General features: G+C 42.6%; 1 protein-coding gene across 1 annotated transcript in view; it reads left to right on the top strand.

Annotated features, from left to right (window-relative positions):
* ncor1 (nuclear receptor corepressor 1) overlaps positions 1 to 21,980 on the top strand; it is a 59,742-nt gene that overhangs the window by 28,748 nt on the left and 9,014 nt on the right. The window contains exons 15-33 of the mRNA XM_028596354.1: positions 276 to 406; positions 1,015 to 1,310; positions 3,595 to 3,660; positions 7,405 to 7,541; positions 7,626 to 7,746; positions 9,201 to 9,633; positions 9,749 to 9,872; positions 10,157 to 10,334; positions 11,016 to 11,183; positions 12,854 to 13,020; positions 14,456 to 14,570; positions 15,298 to 15,383; positions 15,525 to 15,675; positions 16,790 to 16,915; positions 18,314 to 18,397; positions 18,499 to 18,746; positions 20,359 to 20,665; positions 20,990 to 21,217; positions 21,413 to 21,610. Of these exons, the coding sequence (XP_028452155.1) occupies positions 276 to 406; positions 1,015 to 1,310; positions 3,595 to 3,660; positions 7,405 to 7,541; positions 7,626 to 7,746; positions 9,201 to 9,633; positions 9,749 to 9,872; positions 10,157 to 10,334; positions 11,016 to 11,183; positions 12,854 to 13,020; positions 14,456 to 14,570; positions 15,298 to 15,383; positions 15,525 to 15,675; positions 16,790 to 16,915; positions 18,314 to 18,397; positions 18,499 to 18,746; positions 20,359 to 20,665; positions 20,990 to 21,217; positions 21,413 to 21,610 (3,364 nt within the window). The remainder of the gene's footprint in view (positions 1 to 275; positions 407 to 1,014; positions 1,311 to 3,594; positions 3,661 to 7,404; positions 7,542 to 7,625; positions 7,747 to 9,200; positions 9,634 to 9,748; positions 9,873 to 10,156; positions 10,335 to 11,015; positions 11,184 to 12,853; positions 13,021 to 14,455; positions 14,571 to 15,297; positions 15,384 to 15,524; positions 15,676 to 16,789; positions 16,916 to 18,313; positions 18,398 to 18,498; positions 18,747 to 20,358; positions 20,666 to 20,989; positions 21,218 to 21,412; positions 21,611 to 21,980) is intronic.

Below are 21,980 nucleotides of genomic sequence, written 5' to 3'. Positions count from 1 at the left end.
GGCAGGTATAAAGCTTCTACGAAGTATGCGGTATATTCTGTATCATAGTAAGGTAGTATAAGACTAGTGGAAGATACATGAGGATATAGTGGAAAACAAGAATGAATGCTTGTTTGAAGGCTCTATTTAAATGTATTTCATGGTAGGTCTGAAAAGTGTTCTCTGCTTTGTATTTACTTCTGGCAAACTAAATCACTGTTGCTAATCTAAACCTTGACTGTTTTCTTTTTGTTTCAAGGAGAAACTGCTAAATATTTCCTGTGTTTTGTCTCCAGCAAATAACCCGTCCCTCACAAGAAGACAAGTCCGACGACAAAAACGAAGAGGACAAATCTGAGAAATCTGACAAAAAAGAGGAAGAGGAAAAGAAGGACGAGGAAGAGAAAGATGAAAAGGAGGATTCTAGGTGAGCTGTAAATAGTTGTTTGCCCTGGTGTCACTCTAGTCCATTAAGCCATGAAGGTGCTCCCTTCTATGTGGTGTCTTGGGTCAATAATTTTAGGAGACAATTTGACCTAACCTATTGATTGAATAGGAATGAACACGAGTGAAGAATTCACAAAGCTTGCTTCACATTCAGCTATAATGACGCAGGAGGTGACTTTTATCGTAAGATTCAATAAGTCTGATTGAGTTACGCATTATAATCATGTGATGAACAGAATGCAAATTATATTATTGTCTCTCATAAAAATAATTAATGAACATCAGAAACATGCAGTAAAGGTGAAGATTTCACATCCCCAGGCACTTGGGAGTGATGTATGGTCATGGCCCAGAGGGAACTTGTAAGGGGAAAGCAGTGTCTGTTTTGTTTAACAGACAAGACAACTTGCTAACTTGTTAACAAGTCTGTCTGAGTGTAGACATTCTAATATGCTTTTCTTTTTGTGTTCGGTCATGGAGGAAAGGAAGAGATGACAGAAAGAGCCTGCTATTGCTAAGTCAAAAGGGAATAGATATTTGCTGTACCAACAGTCTCTAAAGCTGTGTTTTCCCCCTCCAAAACAACAGGGACATTGGCAAGGACAAAGACAAGTGTGACGGTGGGGAGGACGAGGACGGAAAGGAGCAAAACACGCCGCGTGGCAGGAAGACTGCCAATAGCCAGGGCCGCCGTAAGGGAAGGATCACCACACGCTCCATGGCCAATGAGGCTGCATCTGTGGCGGCTGAAGAGGCACCTCCCCCTGCCCCTGAGCCTGCCTTGCCAGATCCTCCGCAGCTCCCGAAGTCTGATCCAATGCAGAAGTCCATGAAGGAGCCTGCAAAACCCCAGACTCCAGTAGTTTCCATGGATGCTAATAAAGGTGAAGCCTTTGGGGGACGCTCCCCAAAGAGATAGAATTGAGGGAAAGGGAGTTCACTCAAAAAAAGTATATGAATATTAAGGTTATAGTTGGCTAGGCACTGAACATTACACGTTTTCTTTCGCTGTCACTTCTTGAATTTATTTGGATTTTATGTTTGGGTGGAGTCACTCAATTTCTACACAGTCTACACTTTCTATACCTTTTGTAATTGCAAAGATTCCACATAGGACACATTCAGTGTTATTTTTTTATTTAGAATTAGTAGACCTTTTGATTTTAACATTGACTATTTATTGATTAGTTGTTGAGTTAATGAAACATGCCCAAAAGCATGCAGCAACTTATGCAGTCATTATTAAAGGTTACTGTCAAGTGACCACAGTATCCATTTTCTGGCTTCCCAATCAGTTTCTATAATGTGATAGACGTAGGCTGAAAGATATTTTTATTTTTCTCTCATGATTAAACTGGTGCTGTCCCTGAGTGGCCTAGTGTAAGGCACAGTGTTCATACTGTTAGCTTTTTTGGGTAGCCTTCTCCCTCTTTAAATGTGTAGATTCATACACTGTTTATAGCCTAAAAGTGGACGGTTGGTTTCAGGCAGTCATTGCCAGGTGTCTGTCTATTTTCTGCACTGCAGTGCACTCAGGAAGCTGTATGTAGTCTGTCCATCGCCATGGCAATGTGCTCTGGTAGAGCTGTTGTCATGGTACTCAGTCACGCACTTGACCTCTTCCACCCTTTTGAAGTCTGTCACTGAGACAATGCTAGCTCAGGTACCTGTGTGATAAGCTTGTTTTGGCATTAATGTGTATCATTAATTCACTGTTTTGTAAGTGTGCTTTGCTTCTCCACCACCTGCTCCCTCTGCTGTCTGTTAAACAGTCTGAGTTATACAAGGCCTGCCTTCTAATGTGATTAACTAACCGTTTGCATTGTGTCCTTCCACTTCTCAACCCTCTGACCTTTCTGGCTCTTTTATGTAGGACTAAGTCAACTATAATCTCCCATCAGTGACTACGTTGTGGATTTAGTGTTGTGGTATGCTCTGTTGTAACCCCTGCAGCTATGGTGCTTCCTAGAAGTAAGTGAGCTAGGTGCTAAAGGGTAGCGATCTGTCTGTCTTGGCCAGCTGAAATGGTGCCAGACAAGTTCAGGAAGCTGCTGATTCAGTGGCCAACAGTGGGGGTTTGATCTTGTTTAAAGCTGGTGGGTGGTACGTGTATATCATTAGGTGAGATGCTACACTCTAGGCAGCCACATCTGTTTTCATAGCCCCGAGATTAATGACCACTCTTGAGGGGTCTAAACTGTCATGTGGAGAACATGTGGGTTTTGCCACGGGAAGTCTACTCCAGTAGACATTTGTTTAACTTAGTGTAACAGACGCTCAATGGTGTTTTTTGCCCCCAACTGCTCCTTCCAGGCAGCGCTGCGACTGCTGCCTTCAAGGCACCTAACCCTAACCTTAATCTTAATCCTAACCATAACCGTAACCATAACCAGTGCCTCCCAACGGTGCCTTCCAGGCGATAAACCTAACAGACTGGGTGGCGGCGGACCTTTTGGTAGGAGCCGTCTAAACAGTGAACATTGATCAACTCATCTTTATGGTTGGTGGGTGGTTGCGGGGGGCAAGCCTTGTGTTAATGTCAAGGGTACATCTGCTGCTATATTAGTCCAAATGTTTACACAGTCTCGATGGGTGCCATGGAAAGAAGTGGGCTAGAGTTCACTCGGCCCCCTCCACACTAACTGTGCACTTCTATGAATTTTGTTGGGGGTGTGCAACTTTGTAGCCAAGCCGAGTCAAGGAGGTGTGTTTGTGTGTGTGTGACGCGCAGTGTCACAGTAGAAGGGGTGGGAGGGATTTGTGCTGGCTGTTCTATTTGTCTTCATCCAAGGCCATTTCCCAAAGAGGGAGGCAAGGCTCTCAACTCTTCCACTGTCTCGTGCTACATCAGCTGACCAAGGCCCTCCCCTTGTGGGTTAGAGAGGAGGAGGGCTTGCTCTGGGCTGTGGGGAGGGGGAGAGAAAGAAAGATAGGGGAGAGAGAGAGAGAATTTAAGTGAGAGTGAGCTAGAGCGAGCGTGTAAGTGAGGTAGCAGGTCTCTGCAGCCCCTGAATGTAAACAGATTATTAGATTAGTGGCCATGAGAAGGAGACTGCTGAAGGGAGGACTGTCACTCTCTGTCTGTCTGTCTCCCTCCCTCCTCCTGTCTCTCCTTCTTTCTTTAGGTCAGTGCTGATGGGGCTGTGTCTTTTTTTCTTTGTGATTTAGCTGGTGCTGGTGAAACCGGAGAAACTTCTCGCTGGACCGAGGAGGAGATGGAGGTTGCCAAAAAAGGTAGTGTTTCAGTTTATTTCTCTCTTGCCTTTCTCCCTGCCCTTTCTCTGTGTTGCTGTGGCTCTTCTGGTTTTTATGATCTTTCCTTGTTTTCCCCTTTTCCCCCTCCCTCTTTTCCTCTTCTGATTTGCCTCGCCCTGCCCGTTTCTTACACGCACACAGGAATGAATGTGCACATGCATTTACACAAATAGAAACTTGTGCTGGTGCTTTACTGTAAGCTGTTAGAGACCCATGAAGGGTTGCAGGATTTTTTTCTTTATTTCAGCTGTACTGCTCTGCTGGCTTCTCAGAAGTGATCTGTTAAGGCCATCTATGAAGCAACAGAGCGTGACAGTTTCGGGCTTCCTCCAAAGATCACTATCTATTATTCACATTCAAAAACTTTGTCAGATCCTATGTAGGCCTGTCGCAATTATTACATAATTGCCTGATCACGATAATTTGAGCTGACCGGGAGCATGTGGTATAATCATTAAATTCTACAATCAAGGGAATTTTAAAGCCAGTGTTACAAATGGGGCAACAAATAGAAATTATGAATTAGGTGTTTCTGGCATCTGTTGGGTAAATAAAGTGTCTACCTGAGCACAAGGTTCCAAAGTCAGAAAGAAAAACAAGGAAAAAGAGAGCTTGTCTGTCTAGACCTTAGTGCTGTTGGGCATGTTCTTCTGTTTTTTTTTTGCTTTCCGAAGCTAGATGATAATAGAGAGGTGCTGATAACGGATCTCCTTGATTTATAGCAGCCAGTCTCCCTTACACATGAAGCTGTGTTTTTGACAGCTCTGGGGAAAGTTATGCTGTGGTTGTTGCTTCCATCCTTCTTTTCTACCTAGATAATTCACATAAAAATGTTTGAATGGAAGCATGGCGTTTATAAGAGTAGCGTGGGTCCGTTCAGGAATATCTCCTTGCGTAGTGCGAGTATAGCGAGTGTGTGGCCGAGAGACAGTGATGGTAGCTAAGCTCAGTGCAGACAGGTGCTGGCAATCGGAGCAGAGAAGAAATTAACAGTAAAGTTGTCTAGTGGTAGTAAATGTACAGTTTAGGTTTGTCTCTCTGAATAAATGCTGCAGCTCTTCAGGACCCAAGTAAAGTTCACGTGTCTTGCTTCCCAACTGCTGGGTAAACTGAAAGGCTGAGGCCCGAAGTAAGCATCAACTTTGGCCCTGGAGACAAAACAAAGTCTCTCTGTGCCAACCCGACCATGGTCTGGAAGCTGATGCAGAAATGGTTAACACAGGCTTTGTTCCCCCGTTGCATATTAACTTTTTAAAACAAAATCAAGCCTCCTTCTACTTTAATTGTCTTGAACCACATTTTTGTTACCTACAAAAAAAAGCTATTTAAAATAAATCTATGTGCAGCAGAGCAAGAGGTGAAACTTTGTTTCTGAAGCTATTTAAAGAATTTAAAGTTACTTTGGTCTTTAAAATGTTTGTTGCATACTGTGCCTGGTCTCAGACTGCACCACTGCAGTTATTAGTCAGGTCATGTGCCATTGTGGGTAGTGTGCCCCCCTCTCCCTCCTTTTCTCCGGCTATGTTGGTATAGGCTCTTACGTAGAGTTCCCTGAGTGCCAAGACCAGTAGACTGGCGGAGTAAATAAAGGGATTAATGTGGCTGAATTAAGACCCTCTTAGAGATTTGCTTCCCTCTTAACAAAAAATACATTGCTGCTGTGATTTCCTCAGGCATTCAGATATGTCTGTGGATTAGTACCTAAAAGAGACCTGCACAACCTCCTCTAGTCACATGGCAAAGCACGTTCAGAAATCACTTTTATGCTATGCTGCCAGTTCACCTCTAAGAACCCATTTCCACCTGGAAATAAAATCCATCCTCCGTGATCCGATCACAAGTGGACAGCTCTAAAGGTGGGAATACACCCAGGACGCATTGAGGACACGTTGATATCTGATCACTCAGACCACATATGTATTGGTTTAGGCCACATATGGCCACATTCTTTTAGCAGTGTGTACGCGTATGCGTCCATGTTCACATTAAGGACCTCCTACTCAACTGTGAGCGAAACTACGTACAAATTCTAAGTATTTCTCATGTCGCAGAAACCACTGAGAGTGAATTGTGTGTTTTGGATGTTATTATCCTACTGTTGGCTGTGTGTTGCCGTTTTTGTATGTGCAAACGAAAATTATTTACGTTTTTATTTGCATATAGAGCAGCGAAGTGAGATCCGTTTGCAAGTGGTCACTCAAGATTCATTTGGAGACTCATGCCAGCTGGGAACACACACTGTCCCCTTGTGATCAAATAACTCGTATTGGATTTTAATACCAGGTGGAAATGCGGCCTCTGTCTAGAGCACTTAGAGGCTAGAGGACAGCTTATGAATCTATGAATTAGACCTTATGGTCTAATACTGGTCTTTTTAAGATGGCTGGTCATTGTTATTACCCTGGTTTTGACCACCATGGCAACTTCATCTAGCAGCTATAAAAATATGCATAAATCACTCTCACACATGATCCTCCAAAGAATCTTCACTGTTAAAAATGCTCCCAACTGTTTCATAGCATAGCTGAGCACTGCACACAACAAACTCGACAATAAATATTTCTTATAAGTTGTGGCACCTGGACCTTCACCTAAATGTCTTGAGATAAATTTACATTTGGTTGCTCAACCGTCTTCACAGTTACATTTGTCACATGACCAAACAAACATCCTTGATTTAAGTCCTTGAGAAGAAGCTATCATCTGATCTTAATTTCAAGTTCTTGTTTTTTTAGATACTAGGCATGACGAATATAAGTATTATAAACGTTTTAAGTGGATAACTCCAAAGGCCACCTTTGTGAAGCTTATAACGTTCAATTTTTGTTGAAGTTGTGCGAGAGGAATAAATTAACTTCTGTGGTGATCTTTGTTTGTGGCCCTGTTGTATTTTATGGATTTTAGTGTAGGGTGTTTTAGTTATTTTGTCCAAACAATGTACTTGCAGCAAGCATCTTTGTCTGAAGCCCTGATATATCTATCCTCAGAGACTGCATGCAGACAAACAAAGAAGGCTACCTTGATATATGTGTTTTTCCTCGGATGTTTGGTATGCGCTGTCTCTGGGTGTTTACTGTTTCTTACAAAATACAGACAAGACCTTCCTGTCTAACATTTCTCGATTGTCTGCAAGTTTAAGTAACTCTAAATAAGACGAGTCACTGTGAACAGTCCTAATGACCCCATTCCCTCATTTAGCTGGAGCAGTAATGGGGCTTTGTGTTTAGCTCTGGGGTGATTTATCAAGCTGCCAGAATCCCTCATCGCAGTAGGGCTTGGGGGGGAGGGGAGGTCACAGGGGTTACAGGATTTAGAGAAGAGAAGTTCTAATGTCAAAGGTAAATGGCAGTCTTCCAGATTACTGCAGCTTGGCAGAGTAGTTTCAAAGTTTAGTTGGACCGTCAAAGCGGATTGTGTGCACAGCTCAGCGTTTGTCAGGATGGGAAAGACCATCAGCAAACCATAGCAACCGAGTAAAGTGTCATTTTGCAGCAAAACAAAAGGTTCAGTAATAATGACAACCGCAGCAGCTTTTCACTCTAAAGAGAGAATGTTAAGAATGCATCATCTTCTTGAACCATAGTAATGGCACCAATATAGCCTAATTGAAAAATATGTAGTATAATATCAAATCTGGCTTTGGTGGCTTAGCTATACCACTCTGTTGTTCCTTTTTAGATTGACATTTTTAATGCTAACTTGTCTCTCTTTGTCCTGCACCAGGGCTAGTTGAGCATGGGCGAAACTGGACAGCCATTGCCAAAATGGTGGGCACCAAAAGTGAGGCACAGTGCAAGAATTTCTATTTCAATTACAAGAGACGTCACAACCTGGACAACCTGCTCCAGCAGCATAAGCAGGTAAGCTATTTGTTGTCTGATTTCTGTCATTGAACTGTTGAGTTGAATGTATGAATGCAAAATGCAACCTTTTCTGTTTCGCAGGACACACGGCGGGCTCGTGCTGATAGGTCTCAAGGTGAAGGTCTAGCCACAGTGTCACCTGATGATGATGACGATGATGACGATGATGATGATGATGACGACAACGCAGATGACAGTGAAGGTCAGTGAGATGAATGATAGGAAGCATATGCTCTTCTTTACTCACACATTTGTTTTGGACTTTTTTCCTGTTTGTCTGAGTCCTAGGGCAACCTGGGTGAAGGATACACAGCAAGCTGATAAGTTTCTCTATCAAATTTGAGCCCCTGCCTACGAGTTGTGGAGCTTTGTGTGTGTGTGTGTGTGTGTGTGTGTGTGTGTGTGTGTGTGTGTGTGTGTGTGTGTGTGTGTGTGTGTGTGTGTGTGTGTGTGTGTGTGTGTGTGTGTGTGTGTGTGTGTGTGTGTGTGTGTAGTCAAGTGTTAACTAAAAGAGGGTATGGAGAGAAAGGAAGTAGTGATAAGTACAGTGCAAAAAGATGGGAATCCTGATCAAAAATGTGCTCTGAATGGTCATGCAAGGATTTCATTTAAGTTGATGGCAATGTGCTTGGTCTGTACTGTCGAGAGAGAGAGGGAGAGAGGGAGAGAGAAGGAGGGGGGGGAGGCGATGAGGTGGAGATAAAAGATATGAACTAATTCGGAGTACATGGGCGCCTGTTGCATAACAATTCTTGGCTTTGAAGACTCAACAAAGCCTGCTCTTTGAACACAAGGGGCCGGTCCACTTGTTTGATCCAGCAAGCCTGCCTGTCTACCCTTCTCCTTGCTCTCCAGAGGTCCTTATCTTTGATAAAGATAGCGTGCGACGTATAGATTATTCTGAATATTGCCTAATTAGTACTGAATAGGGGTGGTTTGTAAAATCAGCATTTTGTTTTCTTAACAGCAAAGTGATTCAATTAGTCATTTTTGTTGCTCAGCAGACGTCATAAGGTTTTCTGTCATGTTTATTTGACTTTGTCTTCATCCCATGGAAACCCACTCTGCGCTTTAGAGGTCTTGCTGATCTACTGCCTGTGGATCTCACATTATATACATCAGACAGTATAGCACAAAAAGCCAGAAGAGACATTTGTACAGCTCTATTAAAGTGTACTTACCAACATTGTTATGTTTGTCATTTGGATGTTTAGTGATACTTCTTCAATGATTTTGGTTTGATACATATAAAGCATCTGCAAAGTGTTTTTGCATAGACATACCATCTGGACTACCATTACCATGGCAACAACTGCAGCGGTAGACAATATGCAAACCAACAGACACAGGCAGATTTCTTTTTTTTTAAAACACAGTTTCTATCTTGAGGATGTAGGCTTTTCAGATATGAATTAATCTTTTTATCACTTAAAATGTGTAGTTTGTTCCGGTCTTGTTTTGACCAACAGTATGTTTACACAGTTGGCATTTAAGATAGTAGGTAAAGTAGGTAAATGTATGTTGTGACAGGCATACATTTATTTTCGTTTTCATTTTATTCCTAAAAGGCATGGAAATGGGCTTAAAAGTCTTGAGTTTCAATGAATTTAATGCATTGCTTGATATGTACTAATTCATCCTCTTACGCTTCCACAGGCGGTGACAACAGCTCAGATACAGAGAGTGCTCCCTCCCCCTCTCAGTCTACCGACTCAAAGAGAGCAGACCGCACTGCAGGAGATGCTCATTGCTCTGACCAGGACAAAGGTCAGGCCAGTAATGGAAAGGCCCTTGAGCCCTTATACGGAGGACTCTGTGTCAAGGAAGAGAAAAGCCCAGAGAGTGAGACTGGATCTCAGGAGGAAAAGGCCAGGATGACTTCCTATACAGGCTCAGTGCATCCCAAAACTGAACCTCAGGATGTGGACATGAAGACTGGAGAGGTTCAGGTCAAGATGGAGCCTGAGCTTAAGGAGAGAGGAGAAAAGGGAGATCATGGTGAGAGGCATGGGGAGATCAACTCCGATAATGACTCCAGCGCCACCTGCAGTGCTGACGAGGATGTGGAAGCAGAGCCCGAAAGACAGAGGTGGGTTTTCAAGTTGTCATGTTGTGTGTAGTGTACATAATTGTGGTTTACAAGAGCATGACATGGTTATGGTTTTGAGTGTAACCTATACATTTTTTGCTTTGTGCCTCTGCAGAATATTCTCCATGGAAAGGCCTACACTGCTCAACCCTCCAGGCTCAGTGCTGGTGTCCTCACCCAAGCAAACCCAACTCAACATCCAGCAGATGCAGCATCGGGCAGCTACCATCCCACCTATGGTTAGTCAAAGTTTCAGGTTTATTCACTGAGGCAGGCAGCTGTTTGAAAGCATGCCCACATTTCCCGCATCTGTCATTGCGAGCAGTGTGATACGATCAGAAAGTATTGGTGTAAGATGTAAAGAGTCTTACTTTTAAGTTCCTTTTGAAAGCAAAAGTTCTTAAGTTTGGTCAGTGCTCTCTGTACAATGCTTCAGTGCTCAGACAAATTGGTCAATATCTCATTTGGTTCATATCTGGAATGTTAACTCATCTGGACCTTTTATCCTCCTTCACCTATCTAGGTGCATGGTCCCTTTGGCCCCGGTGGTGTGCCCATCAGTGGCTTTGCCATGTTGCAACACCAGATCAAAGCAGTGCACGAGTCAGCACACCAAGAGGAGAAGCAGAGGCAGGATCAGGGAGACCTGGAGCGCAGACCGCCCTTCAACACCCGCAGCCCCACCGTAATAGACAGAGATGGTAAGAGAACAACCTCTGTCTTCATTCTCCTTCCTTTTCATCGCTCCTCAGCCTTGTCCCCTGCTGTCGCTGCTAACGGTGGACTATTAATAGCTAATGCATTTATAGGCCACATTCATTTTTGTTCAGTTTCCAAAAAAGCACATGTTAAAGGGTGATCTGCACCAAGACAAAATGTTAGCTGACCCTGTTTTACATTTGATGCAAGTTCTGAGCTGAAATCTGCATTGGTTCCCGTCTTGGAATGCCTTTGGAGGAAGAAGGGGGCTTTGGTGTTTTTTTTTTATTTATTTTTTTTTATTTTATTTTTTTTATAAATTGTATGACTCAAGCGTGTCAGTGTAGGACACTTGCTGCCTCTGGGCAGTCAGACATAGTTCAGCCTCTTAGCTTCGGAAGGGAGAGTGGTAAAGTCACTTTGCAGACTACATTACGCCTTGGTTTTTGCAAAGCTTTTAGCAGCTTTTAGTGAGAGTGCCTTGAAGAGTAGAGCAGCTCTCTGTAAGCTGCTGAGCTTTGACACCAAGATATTTATTACATAGCTTTCCGTGGGTGTGTGTCCAGGTGGCGGTGTTAGTTGTACAGGGCCGTCCATTCTAGGTCAGCGCAATGCTTACTGGCATCAGGTTCTTGTTTTAATAGTGGTTGTCTTCCCTTTGTCCTTATGCCTGTGTACTGCAGGTAAGCCCTTACCCTACATGCCTTATGACATGAAGCTGGCTCTGGACCAGGAGGTCCATTCTGGCCGGCCAGGCTCTCCCTACAGGCTCTCCCCTAGGGAGCTGAGCAAGGCCTCACCCCAGCCTGACCCCAACGCCCCCAATGCCTCCCGCTACAGTGTGCCACCAGGTAAAAGCACACATGTTCACCTCCTCCTTCCCTCCCTTTTTGCCTCCCACCTTACCTTGCTAATACAAACTAGCCTTAGCTGACTCCCATTGAGTCTTGTGTGTTTGACCGTGGAGGCACTTTCTGACTCTGTTGGCAAAAGAATGAAGTCTGGGTTGAAATGCAGTATACTTTGTTTATATTTCAGTTTGACATGTATTGATATCCAGATTTTTTTACTCTTACAGGTCTTATGAGATTCACTAACATTAGGTTGGAGACTTAATTTAACTGTTGGGCACAGACTAAAGAAAATGACACCACCCAAACGTTCGTAATGCTAGTTTTGGTTTATTAAAGACATGAGCAAAACAACATAGTATAGAAAATAAGCACAGCAGAAACGTCAGATAGGTCACTACTGTGTTTAACTATACATCTTTTAATGTTGAAAATTACAACAGAAATAAACAAGTTTGCAGATTTCACATATCTCTGCAATTCGAATGAAACGGCCATTTGTCTACACAGAAGCAATTCTTTTGTTAGCACAACGTCATGGTGATTCGGTCTATAGGTAGCATAATGGATATGTTAGTTTGAGGCCACGCAGAGCCTGTATCCCAGCACAGGGGAAATTCACTGTGTGCTTGTACTCGTGTACCAGTAGAGTAGCAGTTAAACAAGCATGAGCCAGCTCTTTCGGGTATAATGACATACTAGAGAGTAGCTTGGTGATTTTATAACTGCAGCGAAAATGTCGATGCATGAGTCAGAGATATTTTTTGTCTGTCCACCACCAGTGCACAAAGAAAACACTAGCACATTTCTTTCACCCCTAATCTTGGCCCTTGTCCTACATTCTTGTTTCAAAAAGAGGCTGAGGTGGTGTGTGCGTCACTGCCATAATCACCAGTTTTATTCAGGCTACCAAATTAGGTTGCATGGAAAACATTTCCTGTGAAAATGTCTACAGCTGATGTTGATGTGGAAATGACATTTGGACTTTGGTAGTTGGACTACAATGGCTTTCTTATTTGTCAATCGGGGCAAACAAATTTCTCATACCCTGACAAATTCGGTTGTCCCTGATGGTGAACTGCAGCATAAATGTTAATGTTGGACACAGTCTCCCTGCAACAAGGATTTAGAAATTCGTCATGGAGCTGCTTGTTTTCTTGTCTGGCCCTGTATGAGCCATGGTGACGTCCATGGAGCTCTCACACCATTTCCATTTTTGATTTTGTGGAGTGCAGAGCATGAGGCGCGCTCCCAGCATGGAGGTTACTCACGGTTTTGTGTGTCATGATCCATTTTTTCTACTCCGCTTTCCCAGGAGATGGTAAAGCAGACAGCAGGCAAGGACCAAGGTTACCTCGAGTTGAGGACTGGCTATTAATTGAGATCTTCAGTGCTTACTTCACCACTCACTGGAGTCTGCCAGAATGAATGAATATTTTATCATGGAGTCTTTGATGGAAATGTAGCTTAATGGAACCCTTATGTTGGGTGGGATAAAGTTGTGGTGTCTGGCAGGCAGAAACCTTTAGAGGATTGATCTAGGTTACTGTGTGAGCTGATTTTTGGATGCAAAAAAGTTGTTGATACTTTGCTGTTTATGTATGTTTGTGATGCTCAAATGTTGGCCAGTAAACAGTCGTCTCTGATTATTTTTTTCATATTCCCACCAGTCCTCCACCCTGCCCCCAACCAGCTGGTCCAGAGTATGGCAGATGGAGTCCGTGTGACATTCAGCAGACCCAGTCGACCTCCCAACATTCCCTCTCCTCCTCCACTCATTCCAACCACCAAGCCCACGGACAAGCCATCCTTCATTCAAGGAGGCTCCATCTCCCAGGTAAGACATCCATGGGATTGGCCTATTGACTGTACTGGACCCAGTGTAGCAACCCTATTCTTAGTTTTCCACACCCCTGACATTCACACCATATAGAAGACTAACCCTACTGTAAATGTTCCCTGTGGAGTGTAACACAATAGACAAGATAAGTGTTAATATGTGTCAAGTTATTCCATCCTTATAAAAGATCTATCGTCTTGTAAGTTATTCTCTCCCAAATAAATTACCCAACGAATTGTAGTAACATTGTAAGTTAGTCTTAGTACTAAATTAAAACAGTGGAGCAGAGTCAAACCCAGACCTCAAACCTGAACCTTAATAGTAAAAATTAATCTCAGAGGCTTTGACCCAGGAAGCTACACTACAGTATTTTAGAAAATCTTGTATTTTTTTTTATTCATTGTTTTGGGACCATCAGTGTCTGAGTGCTCATTTGCAATAGAATTACCGTAGATCAGGGCCACCGAAATGGATGCAACTCAGCAATGGATGCAGAAGGTCTTTAAAGGCTGAATGAGTAGGACTCAACGTTTGCCCCGACTCAACGACACCAGAAGCACGTGCCCCGCTTCATGTCGCTCTTCATCCCCGTCCTCTCCTTCAGTGCTCACTAACAGGTTGAAAGCCAACCCCAGATTCACTCTAGTTTTGGAGCGACCTTTGACCACTTGGCAATTTACCTCGCTATACTTGCAGGTTTTTTTCAGCGCGGTCTGTCATTTTCAAAGCTTCCTCTTGCATGTGTGCTTAAGATCTGGCACCTTGTCGCCAAGTTTTTATAGAGTCCAACCCTCACACCCTGCATGCTGTGGCTGGGGGCTACACACCCAGCGTCTAAAGGCTGATGCCCAGAAACGTCCCGATACAGACACTGCCACACACTTATATTGGGTCATAAATGATGATTGAGAAGGATTATTTTTTGGTTGAGTATATACATTGTTTGTTGTTTTTTTAGGAAAATCCTACTCATTCTGCCTTTAGTATTATTTTCGAGACTTTGTCATAAAGATTGATAAAGTTGAAGAGAAACTTTGAATGACTGTAATCAATTTCTCATCCATTTTGAACTTGCCAGGAAGAATTATTCTGTTTGAAACAAAATTACATTTGTTGCAGCAGCAACAACCACAGTAAATGTCCTTTTTCAGTGTACAGCTTGTTGACTCTTATTACATGCATTACGGGGTTTTCAGTAGCTTAGCCCTAGTGTGTGTGTCATAATGCTTACACTGTGATCTCTTTGTTACAATCAGCACAGCTGTATCCTGAGTTGCCAGGCCTAAAATGTGTATTAGTCAGGGAATATTCATTAGCTGTTATCAACTGTAATACATAAGACTATCAACATCACTTGACACCACTTACTTGTTTTCATGGACACTGACCTGACCTGACATTTAAAATGTGTTCTTTGTTCCTGCTTTTCCAGGGAACTCCTGGAACATATCTGCCATCCCATGCTGTCTATGGGCCAGAGGGGACTAAGAGCAATGTGGGCTCCATCTCTCTGGGTCTGCCTCGGCAGCAGGATCCTAACAAGCCTGGTAGGAAGACAGACTGTCACATTACTAAGAGAAGGCTTGTATGCAGGTTTAGACAGTCACAACCCCACCTAGTTTAATGACACCTTAGATTTTTAATATATATTGAATGCTGTAAGGTTCTATCTCTCTACATCATAACATTTAGCTAAAGCAAGTTTTTTATTGTATAATGTTTTTTTTTGCTATTCAGTGTCAAACATTAAAAATAGATATATCACTAATGGTAAACATTAAATCCTCCTGCATGCTTTTTGCCAGCTGTTGTGATGATTAAAAAGTAAAGCTGTGAAAATTCATCCATTCGCCCATAAAGGGAGACAGAACATGGTAATCAGAATAACCTTTTTATTTGAGATCACTTGAACATTGTAAACCAGAGTTGTCTTTCCTGTCATTGAACCTGAACTGCAGCATTTACTCTTCCTTGAAGCTGTAATCATTGTGTGAAAAAGCTATTCCCCTCCTTCATACTTATTTTACATCTCGCTACTTGATAAATATGTTGTGTTAAGTTTCAAATACTGAAAAGCTCACTCTTAATATCTCATTGCATTTAATGTTATGTTATTTTTAGGACAATTAAAGACTTTTGTGGAAATATACTAAAATTTAAATCTAGACACTCAAACTGGTATTACTGCCAAAGTCAAACTTTAGCTTCACTTCAACTAGATGACACTAACCATGCATGACATTACTCTTCTTTTTTTCCTCTGTGTAACTCCAGGAGCTGCAGTTCCATCCATACAGGATGGCAGAGGCAACCAAGCAAAGATGGGTGAGGGTCTGACTATGAGAGGATCAATCACTCAGGTAATGAAATGGATGAAGGGTAATTATTACATGATGGAACCTGTGAATGGATAAACGAAGACAATGTTTTCATTGGGCACATATTTAATGTGTTTTTGCTTTTTATTTTGCATTATATCTTTGCTCTGTTCTACAAAATAGGGCACACCAGCCCTGCCCCAGTCCAGCATTGCTGCTGACCTCCTGAAGGGCACAGAGGACCTGAGCAGCCAAGACAAGGCAAGGGGAGAACAGCTGTCTAAGGGTCATGTCATCTATGAAGGCAAGAGTGGTCACATCCTCTCCTATGATGGTAAGTGCTTTGATTGTTGATACACTAGGGATGTAACTGTACACAAAATTCACGGTTCGGTATCTACCTTGGTTTTGGGGTCATAGTTTGGTATGTTTTCTGTACAACGGAAAAAAAATATTTATTAAAGTATTTATTTTGAAAAGTATGAACATTCAACAGTAGCTCATTGGCCATAATTAATGTAGTCTCACATTGCCAGACCTTCCTCCACAGCGCTGCGGAGAAAGATCTGGCTAGTCCACACAACATTCCTGGATGGGAGAAAATCATGCTCTGGTTTATTGGCATTTCTTTGAATCAATCACAATCGTCTTGGGACACAGCAACGGTGCCTCTGCAAAATAGCCTCGGGAAGGAGCTTGTTTTAGTGGAACGTGTACGTAGGGAGACGAGCTCTGGAATTAGAATGGCTGTTGAGTGTGTTATGAGAAAAAAAAAAAAAAAGTAAGATAAATATAATTTGATTTCCCAAATCGACCGGAGTTTAGAATGCTACCACAAAGAAAGCAGAAGGTGAGGGACATCCGGCCGAAAATAAGGGACATCAGGCGGCACCGGAACAATCCGTAAATGAAACCTCGTTGATATAGATGATAATTAATGTAACAGATAAGGCACTTATATACTGCCATATTGTCAATAAGAAAAAATAAATAACACTGTCAGTAATGCTCCATCATAAGGCTCTGACCTGTTGATAATTCCTGCACTGGGCTGCAGCTTGCACTCGTTAATACAGGGCAGGCACAATGAACTGAATAAAATGTACATGTGAAGGCACACTGTAGCAGGGTTCAAGCACTGACCATATGCTTTAATTAAGTATTCTCTGTATTAATTGGCATTAGGCGCTGCAAAAACTTTCTGGGTAAAACTCGCGCTCCAGAATTTCTGTTCCACGTGTGCGAGTAGTCAACATTAATATACCATTTGACATGTTTGGGTTACAGGGCGTACAGCACCAATATTGCATAACCGTCCAAATATGCTATATGGAAACAGTTTGGGACAAATGCACGTATCGTTACAGCCCTACGATACACCAAATAATTGTTGATTATTCCTTTACCAAACAAATACCTTCTTGATCATGTATTTTTGTCTCCAAAAGCTATCAAGAACCCCAGGGAAAACACCCGCAGCCCCAGATCAGGGCATGAGATGAAACGCACGTATGACATGATGGAGGGACCCATGAGCAGGGGACACCCTGGCAGGGAAGGAGCTCCATTCGAGGGTATTGCTTGTGTATTAATGAGTGTACACTATCACCCCGTTTTCACCTGGAATTAAAATCTGTCCTCAGTGATCCGATCACAAGTGGACAGCTCTAAGTTCAGGTGTGAATGCATCCAGGACACATAGAGGACACATTAAGATCCGATCACTCAGACCACATTCAGAGGTGGCCACATTCTTTTAGCAGTGTGCAAAATATTTCTCATGTTGCAGAAACTAGGGCTGCACAATTAATCTCAATTGTATCCAAATCACAATATGGACTACTGCAATATCCAAATTGCAAAAATCACACTATAATCATTTAAAATGTTTTTAATTTTAATATTTTTCACTGAAAATGAGTGATTCAAAAATGATCATTCCCTCCAATATCATGAATCATATCGCAATTGCAATATCAGTCAAAATAATAAAAATTAGATATTTTCCTCATATCGTGTAGCCCTAGCAGAAACCTCTTGAGAGTGAATTGTGTGTTTTGGATGTTTTATACTGTCGGTGTTGTATCAATTTTTTATATATAAAAGTCCCCTGTTATTTTGTTATTTAAAAGCTTATGCAGCAGCAAAATGTTGGGTCTTCATCAACAGTAACTTAACACTACTCCTATAAGCGACCATGAAACAAAACCTAAAATAAAGCAGATATAGAAACTGAACTTCAGACAACAGAGATTCAATTAGAAGCCACCAAAGAATGATGAGCTGAACACAGAGACAAAAAAAACCCTCTTTCTCTGCTGCACAGGTCCCGGAGACCGTAGGTAGACATCTTATTTTTAGCCTCATAAAATGTAAATGTTACACACATAACTCCGCCTCGCAGAGCACACAGACAGACTGTGGCCTGCGCTTTTTTTTATGACGTTTCTAATGTATGATTTTTTTTTTTTTTTTTTTTTTTTAGATTATTTTTTTGGGCATTTTAGGCCTTTAATGATAGGACAGCTGAAGAAGTGAAAGGGGAGAGAGAGGGGGAATGACATGCAGCAAAGGGCCGCAGGTCGGAATCGAACCCAGGTCCGCTGCGTTGAGGTGTAAACCTCTACACATGGCCGCCCGCTCTACCAACTGAGCTATCTGGGCGTCCTAATGTATGATTTATGTGAGAGTAACAACTGACATTTACACTCACACACAACCAGCCTGTATACAAACGGAATTAATATTGGTGTTTATTTGCATATGGAGCAGGGAAGTATCCGATCAAAAGTGGTCACGCAAGACACACGTGGAGACACATTCTACTGCCAGGTGTGAACTAACATACCTAAGGCTGTCCCCTTGTGATCAGATCACTTAGGACGGGATTTAAAACTAGGTGGTACTGGATAAATGTGTCCTGGTTTGTTTTTACTGTATCAGGATAGTGATTGTGCTTGTTTGTTTCTCAGGGTTGATTAGCAGAGCCTTGCCCAGAGAAGGTCTACATGGAGATTCTAAGGAAAGACCATTGATCACAGGGTCCATCATGCAAGGTAGCTAATTGTAAAGCTTGACACATTCCCATAGATCATTCACTGTTACTAGTAGCATCAAATAATGAGAAAAGTCTGAAATACTTTTCAAATCTTCCCAGGAACACCTAGAACCGCCGCAGAGACTTATGAAGATGCCATGAAATATGGAAAACAGATAAAGCTAGAAAGCCCACCAATCCGCTCCTTCGAAGGGGGTATTGGCAAGGGCAAGCCCTACGAGGGAGTCAATACTATCAAAGAGATGGGACGCTCCATTCATGAAATCCCCAGACAAGATCAGTCTGGCCAGGACATCTGCAAGACCCCTGAACTGTCAGACAGGAGAGTTATTGAGGGCATGTCTCAGGTAAGACACTTTGACTTTTGAAGGGCAGACCAGAATTATTTTGTGAACCGCATTTACTACTGCCATCCTTTTTAGATCTGTTCAGTGAACTAATTGCTTTTACGTAGGGGGTTTAGTTTAGGGATGCACCGATCCGACTTTTCCAGTCCCGATACCGATGCCAGGGCTTTGTGTATCTGTCAATACCCGATACCGATCAGATACCGTTGCTGAATTAATAATAAACTGTATACCTTCCACCTTATACCTTCCTTCCACCATATGGAAGAGACTAAAGGCACCAGACCTTCCTAACTAAACATTACTTTCCTAACTAAGACAAAATAACATAGATGTAATGTATTGAATTCTTATTTATTTGTTATTTAAAAAACAACATTCAAACATTCAAATCGAAAATATAATGTAATCAAACTTCTTAAAATAAATTTAAATAAATAATAATGGGCCATCAATAATGGGCCACCTTTACATAGGTTTATAATGGCTTATTCTACTGTCAGGAGTACATAGAATATCTCAAAAACATGTTATCATGTCATCAGGTTTACTAAAAGCTTTTATTACTAAAGGGTTTGGCTCCACGACATTATACAATAACTTTATATGAAGGAGAATCCATCAAACAGTTACAGAAGCTAAACTATTTGTATTGTGCAAACTGCAAAGTAGTAAAATAAACTCAAATCGAATTAATACACATACAAACATTAACATTGTTTCCCTTTCAAAACAAAATAGTTGTAAGCTAGTTGTATAAACACTACCTTGGCCACAGGTAAGTTAGGTTGTTGTAGTGGGGACTGAACGTAGCTCCGCTGTCAGCCTCCTTCGCTGTTTGAAGGCAAGGCGAGGCAAGACATCTTAAATCCAGTGTTTTAATCATTGCTCTGAACCCGTCTTTTTCAACCGTCTGTAGCGGGACCGGAGGTAGATTGCGTTCATAATGTTGCTCTGCTGCATGCTTGAAGTGACACGTCTTTAACGTTATCACAGTAACGTTAATACGGCCGAGTAACGTTAGAGCGACGGACAACAACAGTGGCTAAATTATGTCCGAATTGTTAGAAACAAAACACTTGGGAACAACAGACAGCTCTTCTCTTAAGCACACGTTGTTCTGGTGTAACTCCGGTCTTTCTTCATCCTCTAGCTAGGCTAGCAGCTGTAATGTTACCCAGCATGCCATTCGGCGGTGTAGCTACATTTGTAAATGTAAAATTATTAGTGTTAGAAACTGTTTAAGTCTCAAATTGTTATATGCTTTGGTGTTTTATCCTTTTAAAGAGAGTTAGTTGTGGATTATTAATTGTTCTGTTATAAAGTTGCTACCATGAGTGAGAAGGGTACGCAGTTAACAGGGGTCCCGGTGCTGCGGCTGAGTGAAAAAAAAAAAAAAAAAAAAAAACTGGATCGGCCGTGGATGTGTTAATTTTTCCGATCCAGCTATTTTGTCAATATCGGGGCCGATACCCGATCCAAATATCGGATCGGTGCACCCCTAGTTTAGTTAACCTCATACCTTTTCATCTTGAATCAACAAATATACATAGTGGACCAATTATATTGGTGATGAATTTATGACTCACCTGTTGTTGCTTTCATTTACTAGATTCACCCTCTCAACCAGTCTACTATCAAGCACAATGTCAAGTCCCTCATCACCAGTCCGTCTAAGCATCCCCACAGCATGCCTCAGCTCGAGGCCATGGAACGAGCCAAATACGAGGAGAGCAAGGCAGTACGCCACACTGTGGTCAACTCCACCGCCTCTGTCCTGCGCTCCACACACCAGGAGGCCGGCAAATCCCAGCTTAGCCCAAGCATGTATGAGGACGCCAACGCTCGCAGGACGCCTGTTAACTACAGCACCAATCCCGTTTCGAGAGGATCACCCATGTTGGGACGTACACCAGAGGGTATTTTCCGTAACTTTTTTTTTATTCACAAACTATGGAACTTCAGGTCCTCAGCCAGCCTTGTCCAATGACATGAATACAACAATTATAGAGTTACACAAAATGTAATTAGATTTTTTTTTATCTTGCTAAACCAGGTCATCTTATTTGCTAGAATAAGCATATTCAAAGTAATACCTAATGTGCACCCAGTGCTGAGGGCATGTAACAAACCTTTATCCCCGATTTTGTTTTCTGTGACAGAAATACTGTCATGAGATGATATTAACTTAATCAAGCATGAACTTATTAGATGAGCCATGTGTGTTTCTCTCTCCTACAAAGGTGTTGTGAGCTCTGCAAAATCTGCTGCACATGAAAGAAAGAGTGCCATGACCCCGACACAGAGGGACAGTGTCCCAGCCAAGTCCCCAGTGTTGGGTGGTGACCCTGTAGCCTCTCACAGCCCCTTTGACCCCCACCACCGGCCTGTTGGTCCTGGGGAAGTTTACCGAGCCCACCTGCCTCCACATCTCGACCCCACCATGGCCTTTCACAGAGTGCTGGATCCTGGTACAGCGTTTAAATCCTTTCCACTGTTTCCAACGTAACTACAAACAGAACAATAATAGCCTTAATTCTGAGTAAATTGACGAAAGCAACTCAGGCCCTCTAATTCATAGGCACTACATGGCCAGGATATCTTTCAGCTATTGACGTCAGTAGTTGCGATCAGTATCTTTTTTTTTCTCCTGTTGTCTGCTACAGCATTCATGTTCCCCAGGCAGCCATCTCCAACAGGCTACCACAACACCTACCAGCTGTACACCATGGAGAACACGCGGCAGACAATCCTCAACGATTATATCACTTCCCAGCAGATGCAAGTCATCCGACCTGACATGGCCCGAGGGTTGTCACCACGGGAACAGCCCGTCGCTATGCCTTACGCAGCCGGAGCTCGAGGTATGGACCTTCACCAGCTGACCCTCTCTCACCTGCCACAGCAGGCAGGGGAGAGGCCGTGGGCAGGAGGGGCTGTAGTATGCAGACTATGCGCTTGTGAAGTAGTGGCTACCTTTTTCAGACACCCAGAAGCAAATGACCTAGTCAAATTTAGCTGATTTGCTCTTAATATTTGGGCTGCAACTGATTCGGCTGCTACTCAATTTATCAATTGGGTACGGTCATCCAAATCTCCATTTGCTGAGTGGTTGCCTCTTACAAGTTGACCACTATTCCACTCCCTTTGCAGCCCTGTTGCTTACTGGTCAATCTGTATTTGTGAGCACTGTCAGATGAAGGTGATGGGTTACAGCTAAATGTATACGGTGTT

The sequence above is a fragment of the Perca flavescens genome, chromosome 13 (genome assembly GCF_004354835.1).
Source record: "Perca flavescens isolate YP-PL-M2 chromosome 13, PFLA_1.0, whole genome shotgun sequence".
NCBI lineage: Eukaryota > Metazoa > Chordata > Actinopteri > Perciformes > Percidae > Perca > Perca flavescens.
Note: the sequence above shows the minus strand (reverse complement) of the source record. Positions and strands in the feature narration are given on the sequence as shown.